Below are 20290 nucleotides of genomic sequence, written 5' to 3'. Positions count from 1 at the left end.
GCTGGGCATCACCCTCCTTTACTATCCCCTCCCTCCCAGATCTGGACCCTCCTGCCTGGGTTCTGCACGAGGCCCACAGACGTGGCCACTGCCTTCAAAGGGCTGGCACGGACGCTGGGCACGGCCATCAGTGAGCGCCCAGACCTGAGGGTCACTGTGTGCCAGGGCCTGCGCACCCTCATCACCAAGGGCTGTGAGGCAGGTATGTGCGGCTGTGAGGTTGGGGGCGCTGGTGGGAGGATGGCTGTGATGGCACGGGCCCGCAACCCCCACCTGGCCTGCTGTGGCTCATTGTCCGAGCCGTACCTCCTCCTTTGCAAGGACCTGGGGCTTCTGCTGCGGACCGGAGGAGCTGGGAGGACACTGAAAACTGCCCCTTTCCTCTCTTACCCCCAGTGTGTTGACAGCTGCTGGGAGTTGTCCAGTCAGTGTTGAAGGCTTACTTGTGGGGCTAGCACTGGCTGGCCCCGGGACAGGAGCCATGGAGGAGCAGAGACCATGGCGGCACCTAATTCTCTGGGCTCTGGCTTCAGCCTCTCCTGTCCCAGAGAAGTCCCAAACCCATGGTCCTATCTGGGTCCCTCAAAAGATGCCTCTGGGCTGGAGCCCCAGTGGCCATTGAGGCAGGGTCAACTCCTGCCTCTTTTATGCAAACTTTGGTCCTCCTGCCAGAGGCCGACCGTGCCGAAGTGAGCCGCTTTGCCAAGAACTTTCTGCCAATCCTCTTCAACCTGTACGGGCAGCCTGTTGCAGCTGGGGACACTCCAGCCCCTCGCCGGGCCGTGCTGGAAACCATCAAAACTTACCTCACCATTACTGAGCCTCAGGTGAGCTGGTGGAGGGGGGTGAGGAATGCTCTGCAGTGGGCGAGTGTTGGATTGGGCATGTTGGAAAGGCCGAGACCCACCCTACCCACCAGGGTAGGGCTCACATGGGCCTCTGCCACCTGGAGAACAGGGGACCAGATACCACTGGTGGTGGCTTGGGCTGGGCTCAAGGCTTCTAAATGGGAGGTGGGGAAGGGGAAGAGAAGAGGGTGCAATTCTGTGACCTGCTGCTGCTCTGTATTTCTGTCTTCAACGACTCCCTCCTTCTCATTTTTTGGGGTTGCTAGTTGGTGAACAGTTTCCTGGAAAAAGCCAGTGAGAAGGTGTTGGACCCTGCTAGCTCTGACTTCACCAGGTAAAAGGCCCCAGTTGAGCTGGGGAGCCCAGGGAGCTAGAGAGTGTGTCTAGCAGAAGCCTTGTGCATTCTCTCTGGAATTGTGTAGGAAAGTCTTGAGATATTGAATGTCCCAGCTCTACTGCGAGGCCTCACTGACTCCTTCTTCCCAGAGAGGCATTATAGCCTGCTAGGGAGGAATAAGGACCCTGGAGACACACTGCCTGGGTTCAAATCCCCGCTCCACCACTATGGGCTGTGTGACCTTGGACAAGTTACCCGCTCTGTGCCTCTGTGTCGTCTTCTGTAAAATGGACGTGACAGTAGTACCTACAGCAGGGTTGCTGTGAGGATTGAAGGGGTTAACACCTGTACAGCACCTGGAACAGTGCCTGGCACCTAATAAGTGCCAAATTAGGCGCAAGCTATGATTATTGTTCACAGGCTCCTTTGGGGCCCACTGTCCTCACTGTGACTTCTCCCACCTCCCCCATACCCAGTAGACGTAAGAACACTAGTAGTTGGTGCCCTTCTTCAGCCCCACTAAGCCCCTCCTTGGTCTCCTGCCCCTGAGCAGATTGTCTGTCCTGGACCTGGTCGTGGCCTTGGCTCCTCACGCGGATGAAGCCGCCATCAGCAAGCTGTACTCCACCATCCGGCCCTACCTGGAGGTGAGCCGTGGAGGCCGGGCACCCCACACAGCCACACTTAGGGAACAGGGGGCTCCTCGGAAAAGTGGGCTTGTCTTCTTGTCTTCATTCCTTGGTGCTGTCTGAGATTAGGTCTTCATCTGCTTTCTCGTGGCGTGGCTGCCGTTTGTGCCCTGTCTAGCCCATCTGTCATGTGGGTGCCAAAGTAACTAAAATGCATAGCTGTGCTCAGGCCTCACCTGCTAAGATGCCTCTTATAGATCCGAGGCCATGCTCCTTTGCCTGACTCACTCACTGGGCCCATCCCAGCCTGTGCTGGTCTTCATCCCAACCAGTCTCCTCTGCCCTCATCCCCCTGCCACCACTGCAGCCTTATTAGGCTGTTTTAAGCGTTCCAGATATGGTGGCCCCTTCTGTGCCTTTACACGTGCTAGGTCTTCTGCCTGACGTACTCGTCCCTGCTCGCTGTGGCTACCCACCAGGCAGAACTCAAGCCAGCAGTGACCTGAAAGCTGTCACCACCTCAATAGTGTAATAAACAGTTACCCAACAGTGTGAGAAGTGCTCTGGGGTTGAACATGCAGGTGGACACAAGTCCTGGGCAGGCATGTACCTCAGGAGAAGTGTCCCGGGGGAGTGACAGAGAGCTCCTTTGGAATAGCAAGGAGTTAGGCGAAGAAGGAGAAAGACCAGTGCTCCAGCTAGAAAGATGAGCGGGTGCACAGGCCTTGGTGCATTCCAGGCCCTGTGGGTTCCTGCTGCTGGAGGGAGCATGCCTTAGAGGTGGGTCAGTGGAATGGATTGGCGGGCTGGGTTGGCTTCACTCCCCGAAGCATCCCCTGCCTGGCAGAGTTAGCCTCTCACTGTCCATCTTCTGCCGGCCTTCTTGTCAGATCCCATGAGCCCCAGAGGGCGGCGTCGGCTTCTCTGAATCCCCTCCAGTGCTGTTAATCCCTACCACAGTTAAGGATGACTACTCTCTGAATGTCGTCAGATGGGTGGAGGACCCCCTGTTCCCCCTCCTCATCCATCCCTGTCCACCATGTGCCCTCCCAGAGCAAGGCCCATGGGGTACAGAAAAAGGCCTACCGCGTGCTGGAGGAGGTGTGTGCCAGCCCCCAGGGCCCTGGGGCCCGCTTCGTCCAGAGCCACCTGGACGACCTGAAGAAGACCCTACTGGATTCGCTGCGGAGCACCTCCTCACCGGCCAAGAGGGTGAGGACTCCAGGGGCAGCCCTGCTCGGCCTGAGGGAGGATGGGCGACACCAGGAGAGGACCACCATGGAGACAATTAGGGGGCTTCAGGGGCGGAGGAGGCATTGAGGGGACCTGACCATTGTTCCCCTGTCCTGCAGCCCCGTTTGAAGTGCCTCATACATATCGTGAAGAAGCTCTCAGCTGAGCATGAGGAGTTCATTGCTGCCCTCGTCCCTGAGGTGAGGGGTGCAGGAGCGGGGGTGTTTTTATGCTTTGAGCTGTTCCTTGGAATGTGGCTCCTGAGGGCCTGTCAGGATCAGGGGAGGGCAGTATCGGGGGTGAGGGTGGGCCCAATTCTCTGCTGGGAGTGTGGGTGCCCTTACCTGTCCCCTGCTGCCTCAGGCCGCTAACCCCAGGGTGGCCGGCTCAGGAGCACATGCTGACGGGGCTGTCTGGGCAGGTGATCCTGTGTACCAAGGAGGTGTCAGTGGGCGCTCGGAAGAACGCTTTTGCCCTGCTGGTGGAGATGGGCCATGCTTTTCTTCGGTTTGGCCCGAACCAGGAAGGTGAGGCCCGTGTGATATAGAGCTGGGGTGAACTCTGTACTCACCTGGGGGAGACACCCCTCAAAACCACTAGCCAAAGAGAAGTGGTAGGGAGAGCTGTCTGACTGTGGACCTGGGCAGGCTGCTGCTCTCTGGCCAGAGTCCCCCTCCCTGGTGGGCCCGAGATGTGGCGTGCAGAGTGGGCTCTGCCTAGTGTGACTCGTCCTGGTCTCTGCCCTCCCAGACGCCCTGCAGCGCTTCCTCGTGCTCATCTACCCCGGCCTCGTGGGCCCTGTGACCATGGTCAGCTGCAGCATCCTGGCCCTGACACACCTCCTTTTCGAGTTTAAAGGTAAATGCTACTTGTGTGAAGGCCTGGGAAGCCCTCAGGGTAGGAAAATGCCCAGAAGGTCAGGACAGGATGGCTATCAGAATGGGGAAAGGTCCCAGGGTGGAGGAAGAAGAGCCGGAACCAAGCCTGGCTGCCTCCCGTCTCCTCTGCTGCCAGCTCGGCCTTCCTCCCTCCAGACAGCTGCCCCACATCCCACTATCAGAGTGGACCAGAGGAGGCTAGATTTCACGCCCAGGTTTTAGTCCTGGTTCTGCCTCTTACCAGCTGCGTGAGACCTTGAGCAACTCTATGAACCTCTTGGAACCTCTCTTTCTTATCTCTAAAATGAGAGAGAAAACAGCACCTCCTCGTAGGGTAGCTGAACGATGAGAGCAGATACTCCATGGAAAGTGACTAGAACCATGCCGGGCACATGGAGGTCCCCCAAATGTTAGCTCCTGTTCTTGTGATCTGGCAGGGGTCTCGGGTCTGGGTGGGGTCCTGGGTGTCTCTGACAGTAGCCCTCTGGCCACCACAGGTCTGATGGGGACCAACACAGTGGAGCAGCTGCTGGAGAACGTGTGCCTGCTCCTGGCCTCCCGCACCCGCGACGTGGTCAAATCGGCACTGGGCTTCATCAAGGTGGCTGTGGTTGTCATGGACGTGGCACACCTGGCCAAGCACGTGCAGCTGGTGGTGAGTGCCCCCCTTCCCCTCGGTGGATGGGAGCATGGCCTCTGAGCTGCCCGCATGGACCCAGTGAGCCTCGAGGCCAGCAAGTTTCAAAAACATTTTGGTTACACACTAGCTTGTGCAACAGAAGGTCATGCAGGAGCTGTGGAAGGGACCAGTAGGGGAATGCCAGCCTGGTGGAGGTGAAGAAGGGACACAGTGCCCAGGCTACCTCTTGTCACCCCCCACAACCCCTCCACGGAAGCAAGGGCTCTGCAGGGCAAAGGCCAGTGGGCAGGCCCACCCCTCACTTTACAGATGGGGCAACTGAGGCCAGAGATTTCCCCAGGTCTCAGTGCTAGTGAGAACAGCCCTGGGAACAAGGCTCAGGACTGAGACTGGGCCTTGCCCTGGTAGGGCCCCTCAGCTCGCTGTTTTTTCCCCGCTTGCATTTTGACCTTCTGGGTTTGAGGAGGCTTCTCTGGATGCCCCTTCTGGGCTGCAGAAAGGCCTGAAGAGCCCTCTGATATTGGGCCCCTGGCCCCCTCCAGCCGGACAGGAGTGCAGCAAGCTGGAACTGTCCAGACCCTCTGTCCGCTATACCCACTCCCTCAGTTTCCCCTTTCCAGCTGGGTTGAGGTGCATCAGATCTCCAGGCCCCTCTTGCCTGTCGTCCTTGTATCTGGCCTTGAATCAAGGCGACAAGGGGCAGATGGGGCAGATGGGAGTCAGGATAGCCTGCCCCTGCCCTCCACAGCTTGCAGCCTCACTGGGGACGGAAGATGGGAAGAACTGCTAGAGCGGTGATCTGTCGTGGAGTTTCCAGGATTGATAAAGACCCTTCAAAGGTTCAGTGGGGCCTGTCTCCCCAGCCCCACTGAAAGACACTGCAGACAATATCTGCCACCCACACGTTCCCAAACCAGGTTGTATGAAGACTTGAGAGCAGTCCAGCCGGAGATTAATTCAGGGCGATAGAGGGACATATGGAACCAAGAGAAATCTGATAGTGTCAGGGGCAAAGTGTGGGCTGTGGAATTAGATAGACCTGGGCTAACTCCTGCCTCTGTGGCCACTTAGCAGCCACTTAACTCTCTGTGCCTCAGTTTCCTCATCTATAAACTGGGGATGACAATAGTATCTGCCTCACTGGGTTGCCCTAAGGATTCAGTGAGATAAACATGTAAGGTGCCAAACACTGTTCAAAGACTGAAGCTGTAATCTTGGTAGGGTGGTTGAGGATTGTTGTGAAGGCGGCTTTAGGGGAGAGATGGGGGCTGCCCAGACTGTGGAGCCTGATTGGACCAAGGGGTGGGCCAGGAGCAGGGCAGCTCTGACCCTCACCTTGTGGCCGGGCCTGATCGTCCTGTATCCCTGGTCTGGACCGTAATGAAAGCGGGCAGGGTGGAAGGCGCGTCCTCCCCCTGAAACCCTGGTGCTCTGCCCCGCAGATGGAAGCCATCGGGAAGCTCTCAGACGATATGCGGCGGCACTTCCGCATGAAGCTCCGCAACCTATTCACCAAGTTCATCCGCAAGTTTGGGTCTGTACACTGAATCTGGGGGAGCAGGGGAGCAGTTGGGGGTTTCCAGTCCCACCAGGGACCCTACAGAGAAGGGGCAGGCCTGGAGACTAAGTCCCTCCCCTGTGGCTGGAAGGGCTCTGGCTGAACGCCTACCTCTGGATGGTGCTCTCTGGCCAGTGCCCCTCACCAGCCCTTCTTGGCCCCCTCAGGTTTGAGCTGGTGAAGGGGCTGCTGCCCGAGGAGCACCACAAAGTCCTGGTGAACATTCGGAAAGCTGAGGCCCGGGCCAAGAGGCACCGTGCTCTGAACCAGGCTGCCGTGGAGGAGGAGGACGAGGAGGAGGAGGAGGCTGTCCAGGGCAAAGGCGACAGGTGAGACCCATGGTGGGGTCCTGGGGACCTGGTCTCCCCAACCCGAGCCTTCTCAGGCAATGCCCAGGGGCCCCTGCCTCTCCTCTCCTGGGAGCACCCTAACTTGGGGCTTCTCTGTCCTTAGCATCGAGGAGATTTTGGCCGACTCAGAGGACGATGACGGTGAGGAGGAGGAAAGGAGCCGGGGCAAGGAGCAGCGGAAGCTGGCCCGACAGAGGAGCCGGGCGTGGCTGAAGGAGGGTGGCGGGGACGAGCCTCTCAATTTCCTGGACCCCAAGGTGGCCCAGCGAGTCCTAGGTAAGCAAGAAGCAGCTGGCCTACGAGCGTAGAAAACAGGCTTGCCCTGGTGCCAGGTTTGGGGGTTGGGGAGTAGAGGCCAGTGGGCACCTTCACCTGTCACATGCACATTGTTGTGCTGTGGGCACCCGTCCGGGGCAAGACCTGGGCTTGTTGGTTACGATGAGGGTGTGAGTGGGTTAGCCTTCCACCTCCTCACTGCCCAACTCTACCATGCCAGCCACACAGCCTGGGCCAAGCCGGGGCAAGAAGAAGGACCATGGCTTCAAGGTGAGCGCTGATGGCCGGCTGATCATCCGGGAGAAGGAGGATGACAACGCCAAGACGGAGGAAGAGGAAGGCACTAAAGGTGGGGCCGCCTGCCCATTCTGTCAAGGCAGCTGCTGCTGGCCGGGGGCAGGGCTGCACTCAGCTGTTCATTCACTCCTTCATTCAGTGACCATTTCTTGGGGAAACAGGTAAAAACAGGTGTAAGGAGCTTGTATCTAAGGCAACTTTCTCAAACTTTGTGAGTTTCTCCAACATTTTTGACCACATTAAGAAATCCTTTTATGTTGTAACCCAGCCGTTTATACAGTACTTCTATGATTCAAACAAAACTTTCAGAACTTCCTCTTAACCGTGTATGATGTGCTCTGTTGGTCTCTGTTCTGTTCTGTTTCTTTCCTTCTCCTCCTTTTTTTTCAAAAGTGTAAACTTGACTGAGACCTGGAACTCATTTAGAGGTGGAAAGAGCCAGACAGACTCTCCCAGCTTCCTGATTCAATTGTCTCCTGTTGTCCAGGAACCACTCAGGTGTAACTTCTCTGAGTTCTGTTTTATCTTCCCTGCAGCCTCTTTGCGCATATCATTCGTTAGATCACAAAAGCCTGCATCCTCTAAAATTTATCTGTCTTCCCCTTTTTTGGGTTCCCGCTGCCATGATCCCTGGGTGCTTGACTCATTGCCGCCCGTGCACCTAACTTACCTGCTGTGTGACTATGGACAATTACTTAATCTGTGCCTCAGTTTCCTCACTCCAAAATGGATATAATACCAATGCCTACTTCAGAGGGTGTTGAGAAGATGAAACAGGTAACCTGTACAGCAAGTGTATGTGCTAGGGGACACTGTTTCCTGATCTGGTCTCGTCACTGCTCCCTTCTCGCCCTTGATAATTCCCATCTCCTTGCTCCCTTCTCACGGGTGTATTCCTGATGCTGAAAATGCGCCCCCCTCTCTTTCTGCCTTCCCAGACCCTCCTGGCTCTTTTAGATCCCAGCCCACGTCCTTCTTTGTGGCCTTTCCACGATCCCTCAGCCTTCGGGCCTTGTTCCCTCAGAACTCCCAGCAAGCCCAGGGACTGTCCAGGCTTCAGCACTTGGTCACATGCTGTCTTGTGACATCGTTTGGTAGTTGATTGACTTCACTTGATTTTGTCTTCCCTCCAACTCGTCATTTTCATACTTTTTTTTTTTTTTTAATACAGTCATGTGTCACTTAATGGCAGGGATGCATTCTGAGAAATGTGTCTTTGGGCAATTTCATCATTGTGCGATCACAGAGTGTACTTACACAAACCTAGATGGTATAGCCTCCTACACACCTAGGTTTTCTGGTACTGATCTTATGGGACCACCATGGTGTATGTGGTCCGTTGTTGACTAAAATGTCGTTATGTGGTACATGACTGTATACTGATAGCTTTTTTTTTTTTGGTGAGGAAGATTAGCCCTGAGCTAACATCTGTCCCCATCTTCCTCTGCTTTATATGGGACGCCGCCACAGCATGGCTTGGCAAGCAGTGCGTCGGCGCGCGCCTGGAATCCGAACCCACAAACGCCAGGCCGCCGCAGCGTAGCGTGCACACTTAACCAGTGCACCACCGGGCCAGCCCCAACTGATAGCTTTTTAAAAAAATCGTGGTAAAATATACATAACATAAAATTTACCATCTTAACCATTTTTAAGTGTTCAGTTCTCTAGTATTAAGTCCATTCACATTGTTATATAACCAATCTCTTTTCATCTTGCAAAACTGAAACTCTATACACATTAAACAGTAACTGTGCATTTCCCCCTCCCCCCAACCCCTGACAACCGCCATTCTACTTTCTGTCTCTATGAATTTGAATTTGAATTTGAATATGAATCTAGGTACCTCATATAAGTGGAATCATTCAGTATTTGTCTTTTTGTGACTGGCTTATTTTCACTTAGCATAATATCCTTAAGGTTCATCCACATTGTAGCTTGTGTCAGAATTTCCTTCCTTTTTAAGGCTGGCATTATTCTATTGTGTGTCTGTACCAAATTTTGTTTATCCGTTCATCCATCGGTGGACACTTGGGTTGCTTCCACTTTTGGGCTGTTGTGAATAAGGCTGCTATGAACATGGATGTACAAATATCTCTTCAAGACCCTGCTTTCAGTTCTTTTGGGTATACACCAAGAAGTGGAATTGCTGGATCATATGGTAATTCTGTGTTTAATTTTTTGAAAAATGCCATACTTTTTTTCATAGTGGCTACACCAGTTTATATTCCCACCAACAGGACACAAGGGTTTCGGTTTCTCCACATCCTCACCAACACTTGTTATTTTCTGTTTTTTTTGATAGTAGCCCTCCTAATGGAGGTGACATGGTATCTCATGGTGGTTTCAGTTTGCATTTCCTTAATGATTAGTGAGGTTCTGCATCTTTTCATATGTTTGTTGTCTATTTGTATGTCATTTTGGAGAAATGTTTACTCAAGTCTCTTGCCCATTTTTTTGAGTTGTTTGTTTTTCATTGTTGAGTTGTAGGAGTTCCTTATATATTCTGGATGTTAACCCTTTATCAGATGTATGATTTGAAAATATTTTATCCCATTCCGTAAGTTGCCTTTTCAGTCTGTTGATGTATCCTTTGACACACAGAAGTTTCTAAATTTTAATGTTAACTACTTTATCTATTTTTACTTTTGCTGCTTGTGCTTTTTGTTGGTTCATACTTCTTTATATCTGCACACAGTTCCCAGCACATATAGGGCAAAAAAAAAAGGATTCTCAAGTAGGAAAACAAAGCTGCCCTCCCGGCAAAGCGGAGTATATGTGGGGCTGCGGGAAACCTGGGGCTCTCTGAGAATCAGAAAAAGCTGTATTACCGCAGAAGTGGGGTCACCTCTTCCTTGAGGGGCTATTGTCCAGGGGGCCTAGGATGGGAAGGAGAAAGGGGCAGTGTTCAGGGGTCTCATCTCCCCCAGAAGGACACAGGTTTTCTGGGGCTGGAGTTGGCAGCTCCCTCAGCCTGGTAAGCCTGGAGGAGGCAGGATGAAATTTGTGTGGGTTTTGGGAAAACGGAAGGCTCCCTGAGTACTTACAGGCCTCTCTTCCTTTTGGCTCCAGGGGAGGATGAAGAGATGGCTGACCTGACGGAAGAGACGGGCGTCCGGAGTGTGAGTAACTCCCCTGCCCTGCTTCCTCACTGCTTAGTAGAGCCCCGGCAGGCAGTCTAGAGGGTGTGGTGTGCATGTGCAGGGGCGGTGTCCTGGTTGACCACTCTGTGAGGCGTGGGAGGGGGCTTGGCTCCCTCTGAAGCACCGGTGCTTCCTTTAGTTGGCTGGGTTGTCCAGCTGGAGGAAGAAAAAGACGAAGCCCCTTGTCTCTCCACGGAGGGCACGTGCTGTGCAGGCCACAAGGGCAGCAGCTAGCCTGCGTGCTCCAGCGGGCGAGCTCCCGCATGGGTGGGGGCATCCACCTCTGCTGAGTGCTAGGGGCCCCCACACATTCCCTCACCTAATTCTCACGAGACATGGGGACTCTATCATCCCTGTTTCCAGAGGGGCCTACAGATGGTAGGTAGCCTGCCCAAGGTCACAGAGGTCGTTAAATGTGTATGTCTCCAGACCCCGGCTGCCCAAACTCCTGGCTTACATGTAAAGTGCAGGGCACTTAGTCACACTAAGTGGTGGCAGCTATTCTGTATCATCATTATCATCATCATTATTATTATTACTATTACTGTTGTATTGTATTTTTCCTGGAAATCTTTTTCTGGCTGAAGCCTCCCCAGTTCCTTCAGCACATCTTCACAGGTGGCTTTGCAGTCCCTCTGCCGCCTACTCTTGTTCCTGGCCAGGGGGCACTGACCACGGCCTCGAAGGATGGCCCCACAGGTCAGCAGAGCAGGACTGGGGCACCTTGACTCAAGGCACCGAGAGGGACCTGGGGTGGCCACACTGCACGTTGGCTCATGGCAAGTCATCACCTGCCATCGAGGTCCCCAGGGGCTTTTTCACATGGCTGTTGCTGAGTCGCACTCCTCTGCCGGCAGTTATGGGAGCATAAAATGCTGGGGTGCAGGTGACAACTGCAGTTGCCAGTGGGCAGAGCTGCTGCCACGTGCCATCTGAACCAAGAACAAGCCGAGCCATCACCCTCCATGATGTGACCAAAATCACATTTCCATCCAGTTTCTGTTTCTCTACTAGGAGCCCACTCTGCTGGACCTCGCCTACGGAACTGGGTGCCCCCGTTTCCTGGACACACCTTGTGTGGGCTCCAGCCTTGTTCCCTTTACCTGCCATACCTTCCCCTCTACCTGGCCCCTGCGTCAGTGAATGCTCCTCAGAGTGGGGTCTGAAGCCCGCCCTGCCTCAGGATCTCCGGGGAGCTTAAGCCCCAGAAATCTGGAGTCTGAAGAGGCTTCCTGGGCAGTGTGGCAGCCAGCCCTGTGAGCTGAGGTCTCCCTGAACGAGGTCGCTCTGCCTTGCCTGGTCGTCAGTTTCTAGGTTCAGATCTCCTGGTGGGCTGGGCTGCTGTCAGGCCCGCCTCTCCCCCTCGGAGCACCTAACATGGTACCTGGCAGGTAGTAAGTGCCGATCGCTGCCTGTCGAGTGTAATTGGACCAGTTGACCTGTTCCATTGCCCCATGCTCACAGCTCCAGGGACAGTAGCGTTGTTGAGGGACTGTGATGACTGACTTGAGCGGGGGTCTCCCACCTGCCTGAGAGCCCTGGGAGCACAGGAAGTGGGTCCTGTTCCCTGTATCCCCAGGGCCTGGCACTTAGTCGGGGATCAGTGAGTGTTTAACTGACGGAGAGGATGGAGTGGAGTTTGTTTGAGGCCAAGAACTGGTAAAGCTGTTCTCTCCAAAGAGGCCGAGGGCCTCATTTTCCCTGTTAGGAAGTCTGGGGCTAAGCTGAGGTCAAGGTGCCCTGATAGGCATTTGTGACCATGTGGGGGAAGCTTAGTCTGGAGAGGCAGAGCAGGGGAGCAGCCGAGACGAGCTCTGCAGTGAGGGCCTAGGCTGGAACTTCACTCCTGTGCTGCCTAGCTGTGTGATCTTGGTCAGTTACTTGCTCTCTTCTGAGCCTTAGTGTCCTCATCTGTAATTGGGGGATCGAGTGCTTGGCAGAGAGCCTTTCCTGCTAATGCAGGTTATGACTGCTTTTACTGTTACCATTCATGAGGATCGTCATGTCCCCTTGTTCACAAACTTTGATTTCCTCTTTGTAGAAAAAACACCAGAAGCTCAAGCATCAGAAAGAGGCTGACGATGAGGAGCTGGAGATGCCCCCTCAGTACCAAGGTGAGGCTTCCACTCTTCTCTTCTGGGACACTCTTTCCCGTTAGGCAGGGTCTGTGGCAGGCAGAGCCACAAGGTTGCACAGCCTGATTGCACTCAGTTGGCACTAGCAGAGATTGGCGTTACCTGAGACCGGGCTGGGGGCCGAGAGGGGTGAGGGAGAGCCTAGGGGTTAGGAGATCTGTGTACAGAACCCCCAGCCCTCTGGGGAGCCCTGGGCCCCATCTCTTCCCCACCCACCCAGGCCCTCCATGAGGCGTACAGCCCTCCGCTTCTCCTGGGTGGGGTCTGCCTCTTGTCTGGCCCTGAGTCAGGCCGAGTGTGGCCTGTGTTGAGGCTGGTGGTTGGGAGTGTTAGTATTGGGCCTGCCCAGGGGGTTCCCCTGTACGTTTGTCTCTGGGCCCCCAGGCTGTTCCTCTCCCCAGAGCAGAGCAACTGCTAAATGTACCAGGGCGACTGCCTAGAGCCAGGGTAGGCCTCTGCCACCTCTCTTCTTCCTCCTTCCCCCCAGGGCAGCCTCTGCAGAGCCCCTGCCCCAAGCCCTGGCAGCAGAGCCCTTGCTGTGCATCTGGAGGTCCAGGGGCTCCTGTGGGAAGTGCCTCAGAGCCCCATGGCATCCTAATCCAGCTGGAGAGCCTCATGGCTCCTTGTCCTTGTGTGGCCCCCCAGGCCAGGGCCCAGCTCCCCTCCTCTGCTCTGAGATGGCCTGGTGCAGAAGCAGTAGTACCAGACGATGCAGCAAGAGGCCTAGGTTCAGGACTGCTTGCCCAGGTGCTTTTAGCTGTGTGACCTTGGCCCAGTCACACTGCCCCTCTGAGCTTCTAGTTTCTCACCTGTAAGAGGGCTTCATCAGAGAGTCCTTCTGAGCTGGCGTTGTAGGATTCCACCCACGACTGTGTTGAAGTCCAGGCTGGAAGTGATGCTGGCCCTGGAAGCACGTTGATCTCGCTCTGAGCCACAGTTTTCACGTCTGTACCAGGGGATCAGAGCTGCCTTTCTATCGCTCAGTGTTGGTGTCAAGCCTGAGTGAGATAAAGCCTGTAGTGCCTCATTTCACAGATGAGGTTAAGAGGCTCCAGAAAGTTAAGAGACTTGCCTGAAGTTAGAGCTGGGAGTTGAACTCAGGTCTGTCTGACTTCAAAGGCCCTGTTCTTTCTAGAACAAACGGAGCAAATGTAGCTTTGGAGAGGGTAGGGTATTTCATGTTAGTAGAAAATATGTACGTTCCCAGAGGTCACTGGTAGGTCTCTGGATTCTTCTCCAGGAAGGTCTTTGTCCTTGGCTGGTCAGGGATAGAGCCAGCCTTCTGGCCATGACTTATCTCTCCAGCAGCTCTCCCAAAAGAAGGTGACACTGCCTTCTCCCAGGAGGGGCTGCCCTGGCTTTGCCCGACTCATGGCCTCTGTGTTTCCCTTCTAGCTGGAGGCTCTGGCATCCATCGCCCTGTGCCCAAGAAGGCTACACCTGGCGCAGAATATAAGGCCAAGGTGGGAGCTGCGGGTGGGGCAGGGGGTCTCCTGGCAGAGACTCTGGGGAAGGGCGGGGCAGCCGTGCCCATCACCATCCTGGAGAGGCATCTCTGTGGAGCCAGACTGAGGTCACGCCAACGGGCACACTGAGGTCTGGTTAGCATCTAAAGTCCAGGCCTTTGTCGGATGGCCTTCGAGGCCTACGGGAAAGCCTACGGCTCTTTGATGCCGCCTAAGGCAGAGAATGAAGGGAAGGGAGGATATGGGGCCTGTCGTGGGGCCTGTCAAGTCAGGGGCAGAGGTGGAAGGGGAGCCCCACACTCCTAGCTGACTCTGTTTCTCTGGGTGAGCAGAAAGCAAAGGGTGACGTGAAGAAGAAAGGTCGGCTCGACCCCTATGCCTACATCCCCCTCAATAGAACCAAGCTCAACCGCAGGTACAGTGTGCAGGGTGGGGCGCGGTGCTCTGAAGGGCCTTGTTCTTGTTAAACTCTCGACTCAATTGCTCAAGCATCTTCTGGTTTTTCAGTTTTACTTTTTAACATGCACCTTCATGTAGTTGGTACCTACATGTGTTGTTGCCTCGACTGCTCTTCTAAACGTGACAGCACATGGTCTGCCCAGATCACGTGCTGCCCACTGCCTGGCTGCACCCCTTCTCGCCCATTCCTGCTGATGCTGGGGGGGGCCATCTTTTGACATTGTGGGAAGGGAGGCCACCTGTCCTCAGCATGACGTGACCCTTCTGTTCCTTGTCTCTGCAGGAAGAAGGTGAAGCTGCAGGGACAGTTCAAAGGCCTGGTGAAAGCTGCCCAGCGGGGGTCCCAGATGGGACACAAGCTCCGCAAAAAGGATCGCCGGCCCTGAGCCCCAGGGCCCCCAGGGCTGCTCTGTGGTCCAGCCTGAGGCCCTTTTCAGCCCCCCGGCTGCCTTGACACCAGCTCCAGATACTCCAGAGCCTGAACTGACCTGAACTCAGAATGACTTGGAACCAGGGCTTGGCTCCCAGAGGTACCCAGGATTTTGGAAGCTCCAAATGGGCCTCGCCCTTTAGAGGTGTCCCTGGGGCCTGGAGATGGGAATGCAGGCTCAGTGCCTCTGAGTAGGCCAGCGAGGCAGCTGTGCCTTCTGCCTCGAGTGGCCACGTGCAACAGAGTGGACAGTCTTCCATTTCCTCCAGCTGCTTGTAGCCACGTGGCCCTCTCAGCCTGGCTGTGGTCTGAGTGTGAGATTTGCTGTGAGCAGATGTAGAATAAACATGCACCACCATGCATTGTCCCTAGGAACAGTGTGTTTCATCACCTGCCCCTTCGGGGACAAGAACGGTGTGGTCATTGGCACCAGTGGCTTGACCCTTTCCCCTCCGATCCCGGCGTCTGGTCTAGGGCATAGCATGATAGCCCTAGGTCAGCCTTAGGATCTTGCCCAGGGATACCCACCTGTATCAGGAGATCTTCCCAACTTCACTTTACAGTCCCAGGCAGAAGGTGACATTGGGGGATCAGGAGGGCCAGCAAATGCTCTGGGGCTGTTCTGTGAAGCTGTGGTTGAGCACCAGGGACTCCGACTAGAAAGGGGAGGCAGCTGGCTGAGAGCTTAGAGCTGCAGCACTGGCTGCCCCAGGCTGCCCCTTGGCCCACGTTTCTCCCAGCAGCTTTGTTCATTGATTCAACAAAGTGTTTACTGAGCCCCTCCGTGTGCCACGCGCTGCCGAATCACCCACCTCCCTGATCCTCTCATTCTCTTTTTCCCAGACAAGTGGATCAAGGTGTGGTGCAAAGAGGACTATGATTCCTGCTGGCCAGCTTTGTTGGTCTGGAGCAGAGAAGGGAGTGGTGCAGACCTCCGGTTGCTCCTGGGATAACTTGTCCCATCAGCCCAGGGTACCCCTGTGTGTGCTTTCCCAGCAGGCATCAAGAAGCAATGAACCCAGGACTATTCCCCACCCCCAGATGTGAGGAATTGTGCTTTGTCCAATCGATAGTTATCCTCATCTCAAAATCTCCCCATTTGAGATGAGACCACACACACACACACACACACACACACACACACTCACACACTCCTTAATCGTTTCCATTCCAGTTTAATGCCTTTGGCTCTGATAATGCTCCCAGGAGGCCCTGGGGACTGTTCCATTCATCCTCTAAGGGGACTCAAGTCTTGACTTGATCGATCCATTGCGTCCAGATTAAGGCATTTCCTCGTATTGATTTTGGGCCAGGAAGCTGAGAGGAACCAGACTTCGCCCAGAGGTGGCACTGTTTACGTGCCATGTTCACAGAAAGTCTAGAATTGGAGAGCAAGCAAGCAAGGTGGTCAAAAGAGATTAGAGATTTGCAAAGATGGCCTAACCATGTCCCCCCTTGTGACCCCTAGGACACAAGGGGGCTCAAATTAACCCTGTCCCGGCTCTTTCTTATTTCCTTTCTCAGGAACTGTAACCACACACAGTAGGAAGCTTCATGTAAAATAGGCATGGGTGTGAGCCAATTTGCCCAGCATCGATGTCTTAAAACAAATGTTTGAAGCCACGTTGCTTATCATAGCATATTTTCCAAGGACCTCTGTTTTCTGTCAAAGGCAGGAGGGGCGGGTAGCCTAGAAAGGTTGGTGTTAGTGATGTGCTCAACTCCATATCCTTTTGGAAGTAGACTTCAAAGCAAATTTTCTTGATGCAGAGGTGAGAATTAATCAGTCCCAGAAACTTCAGGTGCTTGAAACATCCGTTTTGAAAGTCAGTGCTGCTTTTGTTTCAACAGTGGGGGTGAAGGGGAATCGGGAGTATTCATCAATGCAGGGCTCGTTCAATTTCAGGGCAGCTGGAATGGTGGAGGGCCTCCACCAAGATCCAGATTCATGACTTTCATGATGCTTTTGGTAATGGCGGAACCTGCGACTTCTCCAGGCTTTCTTTTCTGGGGTCCATCCTCTAGTCATTCTCAGAAATGGAAGACAGAACAAACCGTACCTGACTGTACCAAAACTACCCTTGTCTTGGCCGAGCATGTGGGCGACGTTGGGGATTTGCAAAGGCAGTCTGCTCATGTCCCCCATCATGACACTTCTGGACACAGATGGGTCGGGTTAAACCAACCCTACCCTTCTCAGGAAACGTAGCTTCTCGTGATTGTGGCAGGAGGCCTGGTGGTGACTGTCCTCGCAGTTCATTCCTGGCAGTAGCTGTCTCATTTGCAAGCCTGCCTCAGTCCACGTGCTTGATCATGTCTTTTCTGTATTGTTTGCAACACGTGAGAAAATTACTTAGGACGTTCAAGTAGTCTGTTTTCATTCTTCTTGGTTGCCTATGTTTCTTCAAAGGGTAACTTAGAAAATTAGAATGTATCCTATATTTCACTATAAAAGTAATAAAGATTCACAGAACATCTGGAAAAAACAGAAAAGTAAAAGCAAGGGCTAGAATCCTTCCACCAAATTCTCACTGTTGACCCTAGGATATTTCATCCCTGTTTTCTTTTGCTATACACAGGGCTTTTTTTGTGTGTGTGAGGAAGATCAGCCCTGAGCTAACATTCATGCTAATCCTCCTCTTTTTGCTGAGGAAGACCAGCTCTGAGCTAACATCTATTGCCAATCCTCCTCCTGTTTTTTCCCCAAAGCCCCAGTAGACAGTTGTATGACATAGTTGCACATCCTTCTAGTTGCTGTATGTGGGACACGGCCTCAGCATGGCCGGACAAGCGGTGCATCGGTGCGCGCCCGGGATCCGAACCTGGGTCTCCAATAAGAGAGCGCACGCACTTAACCGCTAAGCCACGGGGCCGGCCCATACACATGGCTTTTTTGATACAAAAATAGAGTTTTAGAATATAAGTTTAGGGCCGGCCCCGTGATTTAGCGGTTAGGTGCACGCGCTCCACTGCTGGCGGCCCTGGTTCGGATCCCGGGCACGCACCGACGCACTGCTTCTCCAGCCGTGCTGAGGCCGCATCCCACGTACAGCAACTAGAAGGATGTGGAGCTATGACATACAACTGTCTACTGGGGCTTTGGGGGAAAAAATAAATAAAATTAAAAAAAGAATACAAGTTTATATTCTAAATGTGCACCTGGCTATCACAAAGTTTTTCCCCTACTGATGTAAACACTTCATAAACCTTGTTTTCAATCGCCTGGCTTAAACATCTGCCTTGTGGACGTAGCTCAGTTTATTTACAAAGGATCTTCGAGTCCATAAGTGTGTTGCTGCTTGACGTACGCAGGAGTTGAATGCCATCGCTCGATGCTGGATCACGTGCAAAGCAATATTTAGAAAATGACATGATGACTGCTCTTCTATTTTTGATATACATTATTATGAATAGATAGATGACTGTACTCCAGAAAAAAACCCTGATTTGGAGCAGTGCAAGCTGGCTCGCCGTTTTCTGAAATCACGCTTAATGTAGCTACTGCCATTAGAAACATTTACCAAGCTATTAGCGGCTGGCCGAGTCATCCAGGGCCAGGGCTGCAGTGCAGAAGGTTTTCTCCCATGCAAAGTCCTATTGATTGGTCATGGAAGTGCCTAGAACAGGATTTTGAGGCTGTGGTCAATAATCAGTAAATATTGATTAAGAACGTGAGTGGAGTGTGTGGTGGCCTGCCGCTACCTCAGGCTGCATACTCATTCCTGGGCTGAGGTCTGGATATCAGCTTTGCAAGTCTAAAATCAGAGTTGATCAGGTTCAGAGAGGAAAAAACAGACTCACAAGAGACCTGGTCAAAATTGTAATTTATTAATTTGTAGTGTGAAAAATACTGCCAAGAGACCTGAGACTTGCTGTCATGGTGACTGCTCAGTACACACTCTCCCCTGCATAGGAAGTCAGAATAGGTGGCTTTAGGGCCGGCCATGTGGCATAGCAGTTAGGTGCGCGCGCTCCGCTGCTGGTGGCCCGGGTTTGGATCCCAGGCGCACACCGATGCACCGCTTGTCAGGCCATGCTGTGGCGGTGTCCCATATAAAGTGGAGGAAGATGGGCACGGATGTTAGCCCAGGGCTAGTCTTCCTCAGCAAAAAGAGAAAGATTGGCATGGATGTTAGCTCAGGGCTGATCTTCCTCACAAAAAACAAAACAAAACAAAACTATATTAATAGGTGGCTTTAGTGAGCATGGAACAGGGCAAAAGGAATCATGTGAGGGATATATTAGTGACGTCATTGAGGTAGGACAGTTTTCCAGGTGTGTGGGATATACCTGCCCACTGGGTCCCCCTCTATTCTGGTTAGTGCTACAGAACGGGCCAGATCCTTCCTCTCTGGTGTCTTCTAGACCAAATGGAGCCACTTACCTGCTGTTGAGAAGCTCTTCTGAGATTTAATGTGGCTCCTGCTTCCACAGGCAGGGATGCCTGGATTGAATTTCCAGAATTCAAAGCCCAACTCTTCCGGCTTTCAGCAGGGAGACGTCCTGTTCCCTCTGGGGCCTTGTACAGATAACTAATCCTATCCATGATGTGTGGACTAGAGGGCAGCTTGATTTCCCGATTCCAGGGATGTCACGCTGTAGACCCATGGGTAACAATGCCAGAGCTGATACGATTTTAGGTCAGAATTTCAGAGAGGACCTGAGGCACCAATGACCGACAGATGGATTTGTGAATGGGGCCAGGAACTGCCTGTACAGTCCTTAGGGCTCCTCTGCAGGTTTTGCAGGCTCTGGAAAAATTTTCCTTTGAACCAGAATGGTTACTCCACCATAGATCTTAGACTTGAGGCCACTGAGCCTGAAGTACACACACGCTGATAACCTGGGACCAGCCCTCAGTTGTAAATATGCTCATAAAAATGACAAGGCGCAGTACATATTACCCAAGCAGATTTTACACGGCTACGTGTATTGATTTAATTGTTGTGTGATAGATGATTCTTATCTAAAAATGCCTTCCTTAATCATTCCAGCAGCTAGTTCAACTTGTTGCAAGTAGGTGGAGTACACCTCCAAAACAAATACTAATCAGCCAGCAAAGCTGACATCTAGTATTTATTCTGAAGAAAATCCTTCTCTGCCCGCATGAGGACTATCACAGGGGTCACGTGGATCCCCTCCCTCAGGACTTCACACAGGGGCACGGTCAAACCTGATCCACACCTGCCAGATTCGAATCTCCTGCACAGACACAGAGGCAATTACAACTCGAACTGTACAGAGCCCTCCAGGTCAAACACGATCGCACGCACCATCTCTTTCAATCCCGGCTATGGTCGCATGATGATTGTGGTTATCGTTATCATGATTCCAACTTTACAGCTGAGAACCCAAAGGCAAAGTGAAACAAGTGGCATAAGGTAGCGCCCAGGCCTCCAGGTTCAAGCCCAGGCTCTTGCAACCTCTGTAACTAAGCCCTGGGGGAGAACACGGTGTTGCAAAGAGGCTTGGCTGTGAATTTCAAAACTTAGGCTTGGCTGTGAATTTCAAAACTCAGCGAGCAGTTGGGACACCAGCGTCTGTTCTCCTCAGATCATCCCCCTGCAGGCTCTTCACCCCCAAAGTCCTGCAACTCGGACTAGAACCAATTACA

General features: G+C 53.3%; 1 protein-coding gene across 2 annotated transcripts in view; it reads left to right on the top strand.

Moving 5' to 3' along the window:
- The window catches only part of RRP12 (ribosomal RNA processing 12 homolog), a 29961-nt gene extending 14925 nt beyond the window's left edge, over window positions 1-15036 (top strand). For both annotated transcript variants that reach the window (XM_058543654.1, XM_058543653.1), the window contains 18 exons: window positions 40-202; window positions 673-827; window positions 1115-1182; window positions 1739-1832; window positions 2868-3026; window positions 3167-3247; window positions 3469-3574; window positions 3798-3905; window positions 4423-4580; window positions 6008-6099; window positions 6291-6452; window positions 6577-6749; window positions 6970-7098; window positions 10116-10165; window positions 12228-12300; window positions 13717-13784; window positions 14120-14202; window positions 14530-15036. In XM_058543654.1, the coding sequence (XP_058399637.1) occupies window positions 40-202; window positions 673-827; window positions 1115-1182; window positions 1739-1832; window positions 2868-3026; window positions 3167-3247; window positions 3469-3574; window positions 3798-3905; window positions 4423-4580; window positions 6008-6099; window positions 6291-6452; window positions 6577-6749; window positions 6970-7098; window positions 10116-10165; window positions 12228-12300; window positions 13717-13784; window positions 14120-14202; window positions 14530-14632 (2025 nt within the window). In that variant the 3' untranslated portion in view covers window positions 14633-15036. The remainder of the gene's footprint in view (window positions 1-39; window positions 203-672; window positions 828-1114; window positions 1183-1738; window positions 1833-2867; window positions 3027-3166; window positions 3248-3468; window positions 3575-3797; window positions 3906-4422; window positions 4581-6007; window positions 6100-6290; window positions 6453-6576; window positions 6750-6969; window positions 7099-10115; window positions 10166-12227; window positions 12301-13716; window positions 13785-14119; window positions 14203-14529) is intronic.
- The last annotated feature ends 5254 nt before the right edge of the window (window positions 15037-20290 follow it).

This window comes from Diceros bicornis, chromosome 6 (assembly GCF_020826845.1).
Source record: "Diceros bicornis minor isolate mBicDic1 chromosome 6, mDicBic1.mat.cur, whole genome shotgun sequence".
Classification (NCBI taxonomy): Eukaryota; Metazoa; Chordata; class Mammalia; order Perissodactyla; family Rhinocerotidae; genus Diceros; species Diceros bicornis.
Note: the sequence above shows the minus strand (reverse complement) of the source record. Positions and strands in the feature narration are given on the sequence as shown.